Below are 16,085 nucleotides of genomic sequence, written 5' to 3'. Positions count from 1 at the left end.
AGACTCGACGATCCCGGAGCCCTTTCCCACCCTCAGGGATCCTGTGATTCCGTGATTCCCTGACTACACTTCCCGGCCCGCCCCGCGCCACCCGCGCGTACTACAGGTCCCGGCGTGCTCCGGCGGGGGCGCGCGCGCTGCCCTCTGGGACTCGTAGTCCGGTCCCCGCTGCGGCGCCTCGGCGGGGAAGGGCGGGGGCATCGCGCGCGCGGGCGCGGCGCGTGCGCGGCGCGGGGCCCCGGGCCGGATCTCTCGCGAGGAAGGACGCCATTATCGCAGCCGCCGCACAAAACACCACGAGAACTCGGCGCCCGCCTCACACGGTAACGCGGCGCCCCGCGGGCGGGAGCCTCCGCTACGCGGCCACCCCCGGCCGCCCGCACGGCCCCGCACGGGGACACCGAGCACACACCGCTCACCCGCCGGGCTCCCCGGGCCGCGAGCCGGCGGGGAGGGAGCGGCCTAGGCGGGGGGGCCGCGCGCCCCCCTCCGCCTCCCCCCATCGCTCTCATGGGGGTCGCCCGTGGTTCGATATCGGGGAGAAAGTCCTCCGGTGAGGGCGCTGAGGCCCCGGCACGGGGTGCCCGGAGAAGCTGGGGCTGCCCGTGGATCCCTGGCAGTGCCCGAGGCCAGGCTGGACAGGGCTCGGAGCAGCCTGGGATGGTGGAAGGTGTCCGTGCCATGGCAGGGCTGGAACGGGATGAGCTTTGAGGTCCCTTCCACCCAAAGGTTTGGCTCTTCCCCGCTCCGCTCCGGCGCTCACCCCTTGCCGGGCTCCCCAGTGCTGGGTTCGGTGTCCCGCTGTCCCCCGGGATGTGTTTGGAGCCGGGCGAGGCTCGGGCTGGGCTGGGAGCGCTCCTCCGTGCCCTGCTCTGGTGCAGCAGGGTCCGGGAACAGCCCCGTGTGTGCTCAGTCAGTGCCTGACAGGGTTTTCCACACCCATAGCAGGGTTGGTGTTTTCTATTCTCTTCGTACCAGGCAGCTGTTTGACATTGGGTGCTTTCCATGGGATACTGAGCCGGAATTCTTCCCTGTGCGGGTGCTGAGGCTCTGGCACAGCTTTCCCTGGAGCTGTCCCTGCATCCCTGGCACTGCCCAAGGCCAGGCTGGACAGGGCTAGGAGCAGCCTGGGATGGTGGAAGGTGTCCCTGCCATGGCAGGGGTGCAACGAGATGAGCTTTAAAAGTCCCTTCCCACCCAAACTATTCCAGGATTCTCTCAACACACTCGGTATCCCTGTACCCTTATTTGCAATTCAAGTGTTGCCTCCTTTTTCTCTCCCCCCGCCCCACCCCCGCTTTTTTCTTTTTTTTTTTATTTTTAAATCCATCCACAGTGGCAAGTTGTGTACTTCACCAAATATAGTCATTTTATCCTGCTATGGCACAGATAGTTTATGGATCAGTTTATTTTTGGAGCTCTCCAGGGAAGACTTTTTGAAGTAAACAAGGGTTATTAGCAACTGAGATTGCTTTGGTGGAAGCAGCTTTAAAGTGGTATTTTGCAGTAATTTTTGGTACTTTCTTGCCTTCTGTGTGAGGTTACCTGAGGTGTGGTCCCCTATAGATACCTAGATACCAAGATTTCAAGAGGCAAACTTGACATTTGTATAACTTTACATATTTCAACATATCAAACAAAATGTGTCTGAATTTCATAGCAGTGACTCTTGAAACAGAGGGTTTTCTCTGTTAGGAAGTTTTTGTATAAATAATCATATATATTTTAAGTAGTTATTTACAGAAATGCACAAGAATAACAAGAATTTGATTCTGAAACCCTGAGCAAATTTTCCCATCAATAAGGGGAAGTAGTTCCATTTTCAGTAATAGATGCTAGGAAGAAAGATTAATTAATTTATTGAGAGAATAAAAAGATGGAGGTTGGATTTGGGAAACATTCCATCTTCTCCAGAGGACACAAACATTTTTAGAACTTTGTTTTTTCACTTTATCATCTCTTCTACACCTGGGTTTTCTGAGTCACCGAGCCATGTGAAAGTTGTGTGGTTCCAGAGCAGGTGTTAATTAAGGTTCCTTTAAATAACTAATTGATTAATAACATCCAGGTAATTTAATAAAACCATTAAGGGTGTGGTGCTAATTAGCAATGCTCACAGCTGCAGCTTCCAGAGGCACCTGCTCTAAGAAATAAGTTTGCAAAAGGCTCCTTTCCTGCCTGTGCTGCTTTTACCATCCTTTTTCTGGAATTTTGGGCAATCAGGTGAGGAAGAATGAGCTTTAGTCAGAGCTGCTCATTGTGGATTTACCTTGGCTTGGGAAGGAGTTGGGGTGTCCCATGGGATTCACACCCAGGGAGTTCCAGGGTGTGCTCCTGTTTGCAGGACTTGAGTTTGCCTCTGGTTTTTCTCTTGAGCTTCCCCTTCATGTAGTAAAGCTTTTTAGGTTTATTGTGCCAGATTTTCAGGGTTTTCCTTCATTTTGTCAGAATTTCCAGGGTTTTCATCTCTTTCCTTGAAGGAACCCTGAAATTGGACTTGCTGGGATTGAGCCACTTGTAGGAGGAGACAGAGCAAAGCCAGTGGTTAGATTTAGAACCACAAAATGTCCTTGTATGCAGAACTTTGCCAATAAAATTTTGGTCACAGGTTGATTTCCTTTAGTTTGAAACTCCATATTTAGTTATTGACAGTTGAAATAACCTTATTTTCTTTCTTATCCATATCATTGAAAGGCTAATCACTTTTTTTTTCTTTCCCAAGTAAAATAAAAGGAATAAAATGTCTTCACAGTCACATAAACCACTTGTTTCCTTGCAGGTTTAGGTTTTTAAAGGTGCTGGAAAATAATGAATTTTACAACCAGTTAGACTGAAAAACATACAAAAGGTTTAACTTCATCACACCCTTGGTATGGGGGACTTGAAATAAAATAATTTGTGGTGGTGTCTGTTGAACAGAATCATTTGATGTTGCTTCCTCTTTGTAACCCCTGAATTAGAGCACTTAAGGGAAAAATATATTCAGTTCAAACCTCTGAAAATCTGAGTTTTACCATGGAGAAGAAAGGAGGGAATTGATGGCAGTGGGGAGTTCCCCTTCCCATCCCTGCTTCTCGGGTATAAACCAACCTGATCCTCTCTAGCACCCTCTGAACTGAAGCTTTGGGGAGTTTAAAGCTGAATTTAGTTGGGAATTTCTCCCTGTGGGTGGGGAGCCCTGGCACAGATTCCCAGAGAGAGAATTGTGACTGTCCCTGGATCCGCGGCACTGCCCAAGGCCAGGCTGGACACTGGGGCTTGGAGCAGCCTGAGGTGGTGGAAGGTGGATGAAACTAATCCTGGAAGTTTGAATTTCCTGGAACAATGGAATACCCTGAGCTGGAAGGACCCACAAGGTTCCTCCAGTCCAGGACATCCCCAAATTCCCACCCTGGGCATCCCTGGCATCGCTGTCTCAACCTCTCCTGGAGCTCTGGCAGCCCCAGGGCTGTGCCCAGCACCCACTGGGGGAAGAACCTTTTACTGATCTCCCCCCTAAACCCACCCTGGAAGTCCTTGCAGGATTTTTGGAGCTGTTCCCAATAAAAATCCTCCATCTAGTGGCGGAAAACAAGAAAACAACGGGACAGGGTTTGCTGTCTGGGCAGGTCTGCTCTCACATTTGCTGCTTTTCAGCAAACTCTACAAATTGTGCCTGGTGTGAATGATCCCTGTCGGGAATAATCCCGCCAGGATCCGGAATTCCAGCCCCTGCCTTCAGGCCTGCAGTCTGCAAGCACTTAGCTCCTTGCCCGGGGTGGGCTGTGAGTTCACCGGGATTAAATGGCTGTAAATTGAATTCAGGCTCTGTCGGTGTGTGCAGGCACCTGAAAGCACAGCTGGGCCACGTGTGAACATTTCCTGCCCAGCTCCTGGGGAATAATGCCATCCAGGCTGTGCCAGGGGGGGCTGGCACATGGAGCAGGGTTTGTACAAGATCCACAGGGAATTCGGGCTGGAACTCCTGCTCTGTGTGACCACCCACTGCCATTCCTCGTGCCTGGGAGGACACTGGGAAGCAGGGAAGGCATTCCTGGGTTATTTGTTGGGTGTTGTGTTAGGATTGGTGCCAGGGTTAGAAGAGTTGGGAAAAGATATCCAAGCAAAACAGTGCCTTGTACCAGGTGGAACAAAGAAAAAAAACCCTAAAAAGCAAATATTTCTGAAGGCAAAACAGTAAACCAACAATAATAATGGCAGCTTTTGTGGTAATACTTGAGAATTTCTGCCTCCCTGGGAGGTTTCCTACTCCAGAAGGTTTCCAGCTCCTTTATTCCTGGAGCAACTGTTTCCTTTCTTTGGTTGCTAGCTGAATTTTACCACTTGCAGTGGAGTCCATCACCATAATACCTCTGTGAGTGATATTTATTTGATATATCCATCTCCAGAATGTTGTGGCTGGTGTCCTGGTTTTCCCAGATAGGGAATATTTCTATATTTTTTTTTTTTTTGGAAAACAGACATTTTTCCTGATCTTTGGCTGAATCAAAGCTGCTTGTCTACTATTACACTCATTTTTAAGCTGTTAAACTGAAATGTTTGTGTGGTTTCACTATGAAATTTAATTGAAACACAGTGTTTTTCCTTGCCTTTTAAGGTGGATTGAGGATAAGGGTGACAGCCAAACAGATACTAAGAAAAATTATTCTCATCTGTAGTTTTGGGTAGTGAGAAGGAAGTGTAAATCTGATCCCTTCCTCCTAAAATGAGTTTTAATTCACATTGTGATGGGCTGCAGAGAGCTGGGGCTCAAAGGAGGCTCCTGGATTTATGGTGCTTTGAGCCCTGCATGCTCTTAAATTGTTGCTTTTTATTGTGTTCCATTTGCACTGGTGTGGCTTTTTTGGGAATTGGTGCAGGAAGGCTCCGTTCCAGCTGCCAACCAAGATGATTTTATCATGGAGGAAAAGCCAGGCTCTGGGTTAGAGAACTGCTGCAAGTCACAGAGAGACTGAAATGAGAACTGTTGTGTCCTGGGCTTTGTAACTCCTGGGAATAACTTCGTGTGTGGAATCATCCCCACATTCCCACTTGTGTCCTTGGAGCTGCTCCAGAGGTTGTTCCCCAGGACCCTCCAGGGGGGTCACAGCTGTGCCAGGGCTTTGGAGCCTCCAGAGGGGGATTCTTCTTCCTGGAGACCTTCCCAGGGACAGTCCTGTCCTGTTCTTGGGCTGCTGCTTTGCTGGGATTCCATAGTTTGCTTCCCAGGTGGAGTTAAGTGGGGATAATTCCTTGCCCAGAGACAGCTCAGTTCCCTTCTGGGCTGTTTCCCTGCAGGGATGAGGCCTCAGGGATTTAAATAAAAACTGAATTAATGAGTATTTTGTCCTCTGCATCTTCCCTGGAGAGCGTGGATGATGTTTGTACCATAATCCCTGTGCAGCTTGAGGTCATTTCTCTGCTCCTGGAGATCAGCCCTGGCCTGTGCTGGCTTTATTCCTGTCACTGGGCTGGGCTTTGTGTTCACCTGCTGTGGAAAACCTTGGGAAGGCTCACTAAATTAGAGTTTTTGCAGGATAAGGACCCTTGGCTCAGAAAAATGGGCTGCTGGGCTCAATTAATTAATTAAATTCATTTGAGGGGAATGGTTTTCCATGGACAAGGGCAGGGAGGGATGGGATATTGGGAAGGAGTGAGGGTGGTGAGGCCCTGGAGTGATTTCCCAGAGCAGCTGAGGCTGCCCCTGATCCCTGGCAGTGCCCAAGGCCAGGCTGGGCAGGGCTGGGAGCAGCCTGGGACGGTGGGAGGTGTCCCTGGGCTGGAATGGGATGATCCTCAAGGTCCCTTCCCACCCCAACAATTCCATGATTCCAGATGTGGTTGGATGAAGATTTTTGGAACAGAAATTCCATATTTGAGCAGGGCCTTTAATCGATTAGAGGGAAGAGGGGAATGAAGAAGAGGAAGAACGTTTGAGGCTCTGGGGCTGGGCAGAGGGAAATGGCATTTCCCAGCTTTTCCCACACGAGCAGCAGGAACATTTGTCACAGTTCAGGTTGGAATCTGAGGGAAGATTTTCATTTATCAATAGCACTGGGAAATGTCCAAGAGAGCTCAGCTGCTCCAGCCAGAGCAGTGCAATTCCACCCTCCAAGCAGAGCTTTGGAATGGTTTTGGGTTTTTTAAAAGATGATGTTTACCCTTGCTAATTAATATGAGAGAAGGTTTCTGTTTTGTGCATGTTCTCCTGTGTTAACAAGGCCTTGGATGGGTTTGATTATCCACTTTGGAATGCTGCCCTGTGACCAGGGAAAGCCATCAGATATTTCAGCAAATAGCTTTGTTTACAAGGAACTGCTCAGAAGAATTATTCAGAATTAATGTTTTAAAATAGATTAATTAAATTACATTAAACTTGTGTGTGGAAAAGCTAATCTGGAATTCAGGTGAGTTTAATTTAGTTGCTTACAAATATTAATTTACTTAATTAAACAAAGGCTGATTGAATTCTGTGTTAAGTGTATCAATTCTGAGTAAGACTATTGGCAGAGATATTTAATGTAATTTATCTAATCAGCTTTAAATTTATATCTTTAGTTGTCTGTGATGAGTTTTTTTGAGTATTCCAGTACTGGAGCCACTTCCAGGCGAGTGCTTACAGGGATGCTAAGGCTTTTTGCTTCCATTTTTAAGGGAAAATGAGATAATTTTTAGTTGTAGTTTCATTTATCCAGCAGGTGTCTGCTGGGATTTTTGGATCAGATGAACAAAGTGGGGTCTGGCCTGGGGTTGGGAAAGGCAGGGCAGTGGAAGAGCTGCTCTGGTAATGGGCTGTAGGAGCTCTGAGGGGTTAGAGAACTCCTGAGAGAACCTGGGATTTCACAGGATTGGTTATTGAGGCTGGGGAGGAGCTCTGGGATCTCCCAGCTGTGCCCCATCCCCGCCTTGTCCCCAGCCCAGAGCACTGGGTGCCACCTCAGGAATTCCCGGGACACCTCCAGGGAAGGGCACTCCAACCCTCCCTGGGCAGTTCCCATCCCTGACCCCCCTTTCCATGGGGAAATTCCTGCTGCTGTCCGAGCTGAGCCTGCCCTGGCCCAGCCTGAGGCCGTTCCCTCTGCTCCTGTCCCTGTTCCTGGGACCTGTCCCCTCCTGGCAGAAGCTGTGCAGAGCCAGGAGGGCCCCCTGAGCCTCCTTTTCTCCAGGCTGAGCCCCCTCAGCTCCCTCAGGATTCTCCAGCCCCTTCCCAGCTCCCTCAGGATTCCCCAGCCCCTTCCCAGCTCCATTCCCCTCCCTGGACACGCTCCAGCCCCTCCAGGTCTGTCTTGGAGGGGCCCAGACCTGACCCCAACTCCAGGTGTGGCCTCAGCCCTGCCCAGCACAGGGGACAGTCCCTGCCCTGGCGCTGTGGCCATGCAGGGCTGGTGCCAGCCGGGTGCCAGTGGCCTCTTGCCCAGCTGGCACACCTGGGCTCCTGTTCAGCCCCTGTCCCCAGCATCCCCAGTCCCTTCCCAGCTTTCCATCCAGCCTGGAGCTCCAGGGGTTGTTGTGACCCAAGGGCTCTGTGGAACCTCATGGATCCAGGCTGGCCCCTTTGGAGGCACCCAGGGAACTGGGAGAGGAGGGGGGAGGCAATCTCTCCAGGACACAACATAACCTGTTCCTCACTTTCAGAGTTGGAGGAGGCCCTGGAATTTTCTGGGGGAATCCAAAAGTGCAGCATAGATCCTCCAAAAGCCCTGGGCTGGAATTGGTGTGAGCCTGGCTGGCCAGGAACTCCTTTAATGGAATATTTTCCACTGCCTGGTAGAACCTTCCTCCCCATCCCCTCTCCCAGACGGGGGCAAAGTGACCATAAAATATTCCTGTGTTGATCCAACTTCCATGTGCTGCTTGGGGAGGAGAAGTGGGCACGTTCCTTGGCCCTGCTGTGGTTTATCCCCAGCTTCCTGGCTTTCTGTTAATATTTCTTTTTTATAACTGAAAATTTGTTCCTGGGATTAGTTCAGCACTGGTGGCCTGATGCCAATGTACATACACTTAATTTAGATTTAATGGGGACTAGAGTTTCAGACAGGAGGTGGAAAAAAGGGGGAATATAGAGGAAATTTCAAGAAAAAGAGTGTTTTACGTGAGGAAAACTGGTAAATACTTCACTGAGTAGAGTACATGGAAACCATAATGGCAAAGTTACTCTGAATTGGTTGATTGAAGCTTTTTGAAGCTGATAAATTCCTCTAACTCTCATCCTGTTGAATTTGATCAGGCTTTCCCTCTTGGTTCTAAAGCAAGGTCAGCCCACCAGTAAAACTTACTGTTCAAAATGGAAATGGTGAATTTGGGAGAGAGACACTTTATTCAAGGTGTGAGAACTGCAGTGGCTGCAGCTTCCTTGGGTATTGTTTTCCTAATCAGAATTCCTAATCCTAATCTTGGGCATTGCTTTCCTAATCCCCAGGGTTCATAACAAATTTATTTGTTATTTGGTTTGTATTTATTTGTTTCCCCCTTTATGTTTTGATCCAGGATGGCAGCAGAAGGGAATTTTGTCCTGGCTTTGAAAAGGCAGAATTGTGACTGATTTCTTCCAAGTTGTGTCTGATTTAATGAGATTAGAATAAAATTCATTTAAATTGAAGTAAATACTGATGTTATGAACACACATTCTCTCTGTGTGCTGTAGCTGCTCTGCCAGTTGTAGATTGGTGGTTGTGCCCTTGTTTCAAGGCTCTGGGACAGAATATTTGGGTATTCCTGAGGTGAAGTTGAGCACTTTCAGCCTGTGTCCTGTGAGAGGTGGACAGTGGGTGTTGGAAACAGGAAATCATTTGAAGAAAAATTGAATTTCGTGATTTTTTAATTTAATTTTGAAGGCACATGGTTGGATCTTGAGTTGTGCAGGGCCAGGGGTTGGATGATCCATGTGGGTCCCTTCAAACTCAGGATTTTTTGTGCTAAATATGTGAGATATTAAAGTGGATTTTTACATTATTACAATTTAATTGCAATACAATTATTGCAATTCCTTCAGAGGAGAAATTTGTTCCTGTGAGAGGTTTCAATGCAACACGTGCAGCATCAGAGAGTCCTGTCATAACCAAGTGAATTACTGTGACTCCTGTGAATAAGAAGCTTTTTAACAGTGATAATTTGGCCTTTTTTAGTGCTTGCAGTGGTGGATGTGTCCCCTGAAGCCGAGGGCAGGGCTCTCCTGGTGCAGGCCATGTGTGACAGGATGGAACAGCTCAGCTGCTTTGTTCTGCTCAGCCTGGCTGGGCACCAGGACTTCTCAGAAATGGCAAATTTCACTTGCCAAAATGGCATCCACAAGCACAGAGGGACTGCCAGGGATTTTGGGCTTGCTGCCACACTCTGTGCTGGCCCAAAAGTCTTTCACCATGAGCAGAATTTCAAGTGACTCAGTGCTGGCAGTGCTGGTATTTTGGGTAAACAGTTTGGAGATGTGTGGAGGCCTCCTCAGAATCCTTCTCTAGGTTGTGTTGCTCTCCTAAAAATTTATCCTGTCCATGGTTTGGCATGATGGATTTCTTGGGCTCGAGTGGAAGAGGAAAATCATTGTGCATAGTTGGATTTGATTCCATGTCCGTGTTAATTGATGAATTATCATCTCCATCAGTAGATCTCCATTTATCTCTCCAGTGTTTTTTACTCCAGGTTAAAAAAGGAAAAAAGAAAAATCCACTGATCTCTTGTCCAGTCCTTTGTAAACGGGGAGAAAGCACAGCTAGGACAGATTGCAGTGATTTTATTTCAGTTTTACAGGTTGAAGGTTTCTCTTAAAACACTAATAAATAACCTGGATTGGGAATTCCAGGAGAGCAAGGCTGAGAATTATTTTGACTTTAAAATCAGAACCATATCCTGAAAAAGATTTCATCAGAGCTGAGCTGTAGAAAAACCAGGCAAGTTCATCTTGAAGAAAAAAGTCAAGTTTTGCTTTAGTTCTAACAAGATGTGAGGAAACTCCTGGTTCTCACTGAGTTTAGGAAGATTTTAGAGGCCTGTTAACATTCAGAATTTGCAGTTCTTGCAAATCTGGTGTGGATTGGAGCTTTGTGAGCTTTGAGAGTGTGAACCTGAAAGTTCTCCTTATCCTGGGAATGTGCAAGGAAAGCTTCAGCTCCTGCCTCAGCCCTGGGGCAGGGAGGTTCCTCCTGCAGGGCTGCAGGAGCTGAGCCGTGGATGCCACTGGATAATCCCTTTGGAGCTCGGGCATTCTCTGAGAACTGAATCTCTTAATGGAAGGAGAATGAAAAGCTGAAGGTGTTGATGCTATCTGAGATGTTTCACAAATATTAACCCTGTCCTTGCCTCTCTTTTGCAGGAGTGCATGCCTGGGCCAGCTCTGCCCTGGGGAGCTGCAGTGGTGCCTGAGGGGTTTTGCTGCAGGTTCTGAATGATGTCAGAGCAGGATTTGGCAGATGTGGTTCAGATTGCTGTGGAGGACCTGACTCCTGATAATCCAGGTAGGAAGAGATTTCCAGCAGTCCCCATTAACTGGAAATCACTGCTGAGCTTTTCTTTAAAATACAAGCCAGGCTTTTATTCCAAAAGGTGCTTTTGAAGCCCAGATCCCCTGATTTCCAGAGCTTCACTTGTGTGTCTCCAAACCCTTTAGATCAGATTATTTTATTTATTTCACTTTTCTCTTAGAGGCTTTATTGCCTGTTTGTTTTTGTGCAGGGGTAGACCAACCCCAGAAACAATGAAATATTCCTGCAGTCTTGTTTTTTTCCATGGTTTAGGCTTTTCCTCCAATGGGAATGGTTCCCTATCCATTAGGAATTGTTTTATGTGTAAGACATTTTGTCTCATCCATTATTAAAATTCTTTGGACAGTCAAATTGATAAACACTTCTGAAAGCAAGTATTTGGATATCACTTGCTCAGAAATTGACTTCCTGAGTGAGAATCTGTTGAGATGTTGGTCCTCTGTGGCTATTGCAAGTAAGAACAGTAATGGAAATGAGAGACACAGGCCAAAAAACTGCTTTTGTGATGGAAAATGGAAAAGTCACTCAGAAATGGTCCCAAAGAGTTGGAGGAGAAGGTGGGACCTGCCAGTCCTTCAAAAGGCTTTGCTTGGTAGAGGAACTCAAACCTGATCCCATCACCACTGTCAGAGATTTGAGAGAAACCCCAAGCAAGTGTCAAATAACACATTAAATATCTTAATTAAATTTGTGTGCTTTTGTTTTCTCCACTTACTGTATTTTTAATTTGAGTTTTGTCCTCTCAGGCTCTGAACTCTGGCAATGCAAAAAACTTTTGGTTTCCTTTGCAGTTGTGTTGGAGAACCATGAGGTGGCAGATGATGATGTGGAACCTGCCCTGAAACGTCAGAGGATAGAAATCAACTGCCAGGATCCCTCTATTAAGGTTATTTAATGCTCTTTCCTGGGTTTCAGTTTAGGGGAAGTTATTACAAGAATGTAAAATAAACTTTATATCTAATACTGGAATTATTCTGGTGGATACTTGTGCATTTTTGGGCACAAATTTTAAAATCTGGGTAATTTTCTAATTTTCCAGTTTAGAATTAGTAGTAAGAATTTCAGATGTAATGTAAAATATCACCAGAATTAATTACACTGCCCCAAAACTTCTGGATTGGGACATCTTTTGATAGAGTAAATGAGGTTGACCAAAAAGATGAACTTGAGGATGTATTTATGTTACAGTTGGTCGATACTTTCAGCATGTTTGTAGTTATTATTTGAAGCTCACAGCATTCTCCTGATAGATAATTTGCATTTAATTCAGGCTCAGGAGCTCAGAAGCCACCCTGCTGTGATTTAGGGTTGGTTTTTGCCCTGGAGTGTGAGTACATGATGAGTATTTCGGTGCCACAGACACTGTCCTGTGTAATTCTGTATTTTTGGGGTGATCCCAGGAGCTGGAGCTGTGGGAAGCAGGGGTTTGGGGTTGCTCAGTGACTGCAGGGCCACAAGATGGCACAGCTGCTGTTTGCAAGGCACACAGAGTGCAGCTCTTCCCTCTAATGGCCTGTTTTCCCAGGAGAACCCAAGTGGAATATGTTTTCTTTTCAAAAAGATTGCTTAGCAAAACAGATTTTATTTATTTGCTTTTCTTGATTTGCTGTTCAGCAGGAAGCTGAAGTGAGTGGCATTAATTGTCTCTGAGATTTTTTGTGTTGATACAATTTCCACTGCAATTTATCTGTTTGGGCAGGAAAAAAACTTACTAACTGTATCCAGGAGGATGCATCCAGAGATTTATAATCCTTTTGTTTTCACATGTGGGCTGCAAGGCTTTGGCAAGTCATTAGAAATGATTTTGCAGTGGATGAAATCATCCTGACAAAGTGCTTAGGTGAAAATGGCTTTGGCTGGGCTGCTTTTGGCTCCCAAATAAAGATCTGGAAGAATGTGAGCCTGCTAAAACGCTCCTGGATGTCATCAGGGGTGGATTTTGTCACCAGACAGGCTGTGAGTTCCTTTAGGATTGCTTCCCAGTCACGTTTGTCTGGAGCTTCCTCAGGAGTGGGGATAAACTCGGAGTGCTCAATGCGGGTTCTTCTCCCTCCCTCCCCAGTCGTTCCTGTACTCCATCAACCAGACCATATGCCTGAGGCTGGACAGCATCGAGGCCAAGCTGCTGGCCCTGGAGGCCACCTGCAAATCCCTGGAGGAGAAGCTGGACCTGGTCATGAACAAGCAGCACAGCCCCATCCAGGTGCCCATGGTGGCCGGGTCCCCGCTGGGCGCCACCCAGACCTGCAATAAAGTCCGATGGTAAGGACGCAGCACTGCCCGCTGCCCTAAAACCCCCAAACCCAGGAGCTGCCCATTCCTGCTCCCTGTGCAGCTGGCAAGAGGCTGCTGGTGGAGGTAGGGTTCATTTATCTTCTTGAAGGTAATTTTTGTAGCAGTTTCGTGATGTTACTCAGAAGCAGACTCTGGTCCAGGGACAGTTTGCAGCTCTTCCCACATTTCATCCTGACTTAAACCAGACTCCTTCATCCATTCCCTGGAAAAGCCTCAGCAGCTCTTTCAGACAGGTTTTTGAGACTTGCTCTGCTTTTATTTATAGCTGTTTTGACTTAATGAGTTCATCATCATTCTAATTGCTTCTCATTTTACTTCTCTTCACCAGAAGTACAATGGGCTGTGTTTTATGAGCTTGTTTGCTAAAGAATCCTGCTAGAAAAAGATCTCTGCTTATTTTGGAGTTAGAAGCTGGAGGTGGAAAATCTGTTGAATAATCTAATGCACTTTGCTGAAAGAGCAGGCTTGACCTGCAGTCCCTTTGTGTCTCACTCCCCTAATGTGGTTTTAAATACCTAAATCTAGATGTGTCTGTCATCTTATCATCGAGGTGATCCCAGCCAGGGAAATCTGCTTAACAAAAGACTTTTCTCCAACACTCCTTCCTCCTTTTTCATATTTTTATAGCTGGAAACACTTCATACTGCTCTGAATAACTACTTTTTACTCTCCATTACAAAGGTGTGCAGGCATTTAATTTTTCTTTTAAGCAGGTGCTGTGTCTGCTTTTACCTCTGCTTTTGAGGGCTTCATACACTGAAAAGATTAATTATGGCTGAGTTGTGTAATAACAGAAACAAAGTACATGCAGTAAGGACTTGGATCACAGAGGAAGCAACCAGAATTTTACACCAGGGCTTTTGCTAAATACTCTTTTCTCAATAATTATTTCTTCAAGAGCCTTCTTGAAATCTGGGCTGAATGTTCTTGTCATGAATTTAGAGACCTCCAAGTTCTTGTGCACGAGCTGAGCTTTTTGCTGTGGTTTGTGCACAAAAGGCTTCAGAAACCTTTTCAGGAACCCACGGCCCCTTTGGGACCCTATTAATTCATGCTCAGTGAATGCTTTCCTCTGTAAATTGTACTATTTTGAGTTTCTGGAGGAATTTGTCAAACCTGAGCTGCTTGGTTTGGTTTGGTTTGTTTTTAAATCTCTGCAACCATCAGAAATCTGTCCTGGCTGTTGATGGTGCTTCATCTTTTGGTTTGGGTTACAGATTTTTGTTGACAGCTCCTCAGCCAGTCTGACCATCATTTAGATAGAAGTCTTGAAGAAAGCAGGAATCTCTGCCCCAGATATTTGTTGCTGTTGGTCTGAAGTTGCACATCATCAGAGGTGTGATGCCAGGAGAGCACTGAGGGCTTTTTGTTCTGGAGCAGACTGTGGCCTGTGGGACTCGAGAGAAAATAGGGCTGGATGTGTTGAATTTTTCACTGGGGACACTCCATTTGCACAGGCACAAAATGTTTCCCTGAATTCCCTGTCTTTCATCCATAAATCCCTTTATCACTTGTTGATTGTTTCCAGTTAAGGGCTCTTCCGTTGTACCAGCTCTGTATCCTTCCCTCTTCCCCATCCATCACAGAAGGCAGAGCTTCCCATAAGTTTGGGACAGGGATTTTCAGATTCTCCACAGGAATGGGATTCTCCAGCCTCCTTCTCCTCCTCCTGCCACCAAAGTCATGCTGGGTTTGCTGCTGTTGCAAGAAGTTGTGGTTACTCAAGGCTGTCAGGGAAGATGGTGCTGCACTGCCAGGAGAGCAGCTCTTGGGAAAAAATGGGAATAAATCCAGTAAAAACCTCAGGATCCTGGCTGAGAATTGGGCCTGTGGGAATCCATGAGCTGGGGGTGCTGGTGGCTGGGGGGCTGGCCTTGATTCTCCCCCTCAGGTGAGACCCCACCTGCAGAGCTGCCCCAGCGCAGGAGGGACCTGGAGCTGCTGCACAGAGCCCAGAGGAGGCACCAGGATGAGCAGAGGATGGAGCAGAAAGGCTGGCAGAGCTGGGAATGTTCACCTGGAGAGGAGGAGCTTTGGGGTGACCTCACTGTGGCCTTGCAGGACCCAAAAGAGCTGCAGGAAAGATGGAGGAGGACTTTGGACACATATTGGAGGGACAGGACACAGGGAATGGCTCCCGCTGCCAGAGGGAAGGAATTGTTCCCTGGGAGGGTTGGGGGCCCTGGCACAGATTCCCAGAGAAGCTGTGGCTGCCCCTGTGTAGTCACTGAGTTTGAGGTGATTGGCAGTGGATGGGGGAATCCTTAAAGCCTTCTGGAAATGTGTGCTGATACTCTGTATATCATCAAATTTAAAAATTCTGGTTGGAATCACAAGATTTTTTAAGAGTACAGAAGAAGTGGAAGAAAAATTTGAATATTTTTGAGTAAAATAATTTGGAAAAGTGAAATTTCAGTTTAGGGGGTCAGAATTTGAATGTTTTTTCATAATTTCATGGACTGGGCCACAAAATTGTTGCTTTTCCTCATATGTCATGGTATGTGCTGTGGCATGTGCTGTGACACTCCTGGAGGTGCCCAAGGCCAGGCCAGAGATGTTCAGATGTAAATGGAGAAAATTCAAAGGTAAATGGAGCTCAGGTGTTTTCCTAGACCTATTTTTTTTTTTTTTGCTACAGATAAAAAACAGACCACAAACATCTGGTTCTGTTCCATATGTATTTGTGGGTAATTGACAAAAGCTATAGAGATAAAAACATTTATATTTTTGTCTTTAATGAGAGTGGGACAGTAGTAAATGGAACTGTAGATTAATTGCACTCATTTAATGAGCCAAAATCCATCCTGGTGTCCTTGAACAAAACTCATTGGGGGTGAGCATTGGCTAATTAATGTGGCTAATTAATCCTCAGATGCAGTTTTGTACCAGATGGGATGTTTGAATTTGCTGTGCTTTTGTAGGTGTGGATCATTGAAATGTTTGTTTTACCATTGAATTTAATCAGCAGAACAATTTAATTGAATTTGGAGAACAAGACTTGTCCACCCACTTTGCAATGTGCCATTTGGCAAAGCCTCCTGGCTCCACGTCCCCCAGATTCCAGAGCTGTGCTTCTGCTCATTGTTTCCTTGTTTACAAGTGGGTTTGGGGTCAAATGATGCAAAATTGAGAGTTGAGACGATCTTAAATGAGGTTGTAAAGCAGAGAATGTGGTGTGGAATGAATTGTAGGGGGACTGTTCTAGATTTAGCAAAAATACTTTTGCTTTGCCATAAAACCTTTAGGAAAACAAACAAACCTAAAGAAATATAATCAAGGTATTGGTGTATATACCCTAAAATAGCCAGAATTCTATTTTTAAAATTTATATATATC

General features: G+C 46.5%; 1 protein-coding gene across 1 annotated transcript in view; it reads left to right on the top strand.

Moving 5' to 3' along the window:
- The first annotated feature begins 260 nt into the window (after positions 1–260).
- Positions 261–16,085, top strand: part of BANP (BTG3 associated nuclear protein) — a 107,471-nt gene continuing 91,646 nt past the window's right edge. Inside the window, exons 1-4 of the mRNA XM_084215064.1 lie at positions 261–323; positions 10,286–10,427; positions 11,246–11,340; positions 12,517–12,716. Coding sequence (XP_084071190.1) covers positions 10,358–10,427; positions 11,246–11,340; positions 12,517–12,716 — 365 coding nt within the window. The 5' untranslated portion in view covers positions 261–323; positions 10,286–10,357. The remainder of the gene's footprint in view (positions 324–10,285; positions 10,428–11,245; positions 11,341–12,516; positions 12,717–16,085) is intronic.

The sequence above is a fragment of the Fringilla coelebs genome, assembly GCF_963513975.1.
Source record: "Fringilla coelebs genome assembly, chromosome: 14".
Lineage (NCBI taxonomy): Eukaryota > Metazoa > Chordata > Aves > Passeriformes > Fringillidae > Fringilla > Fringilla coelebs.
Note: the sequence above shows the minus strand (reverse complement) of the source record. Positions and strands in the feature narration are given on the sequence as shown.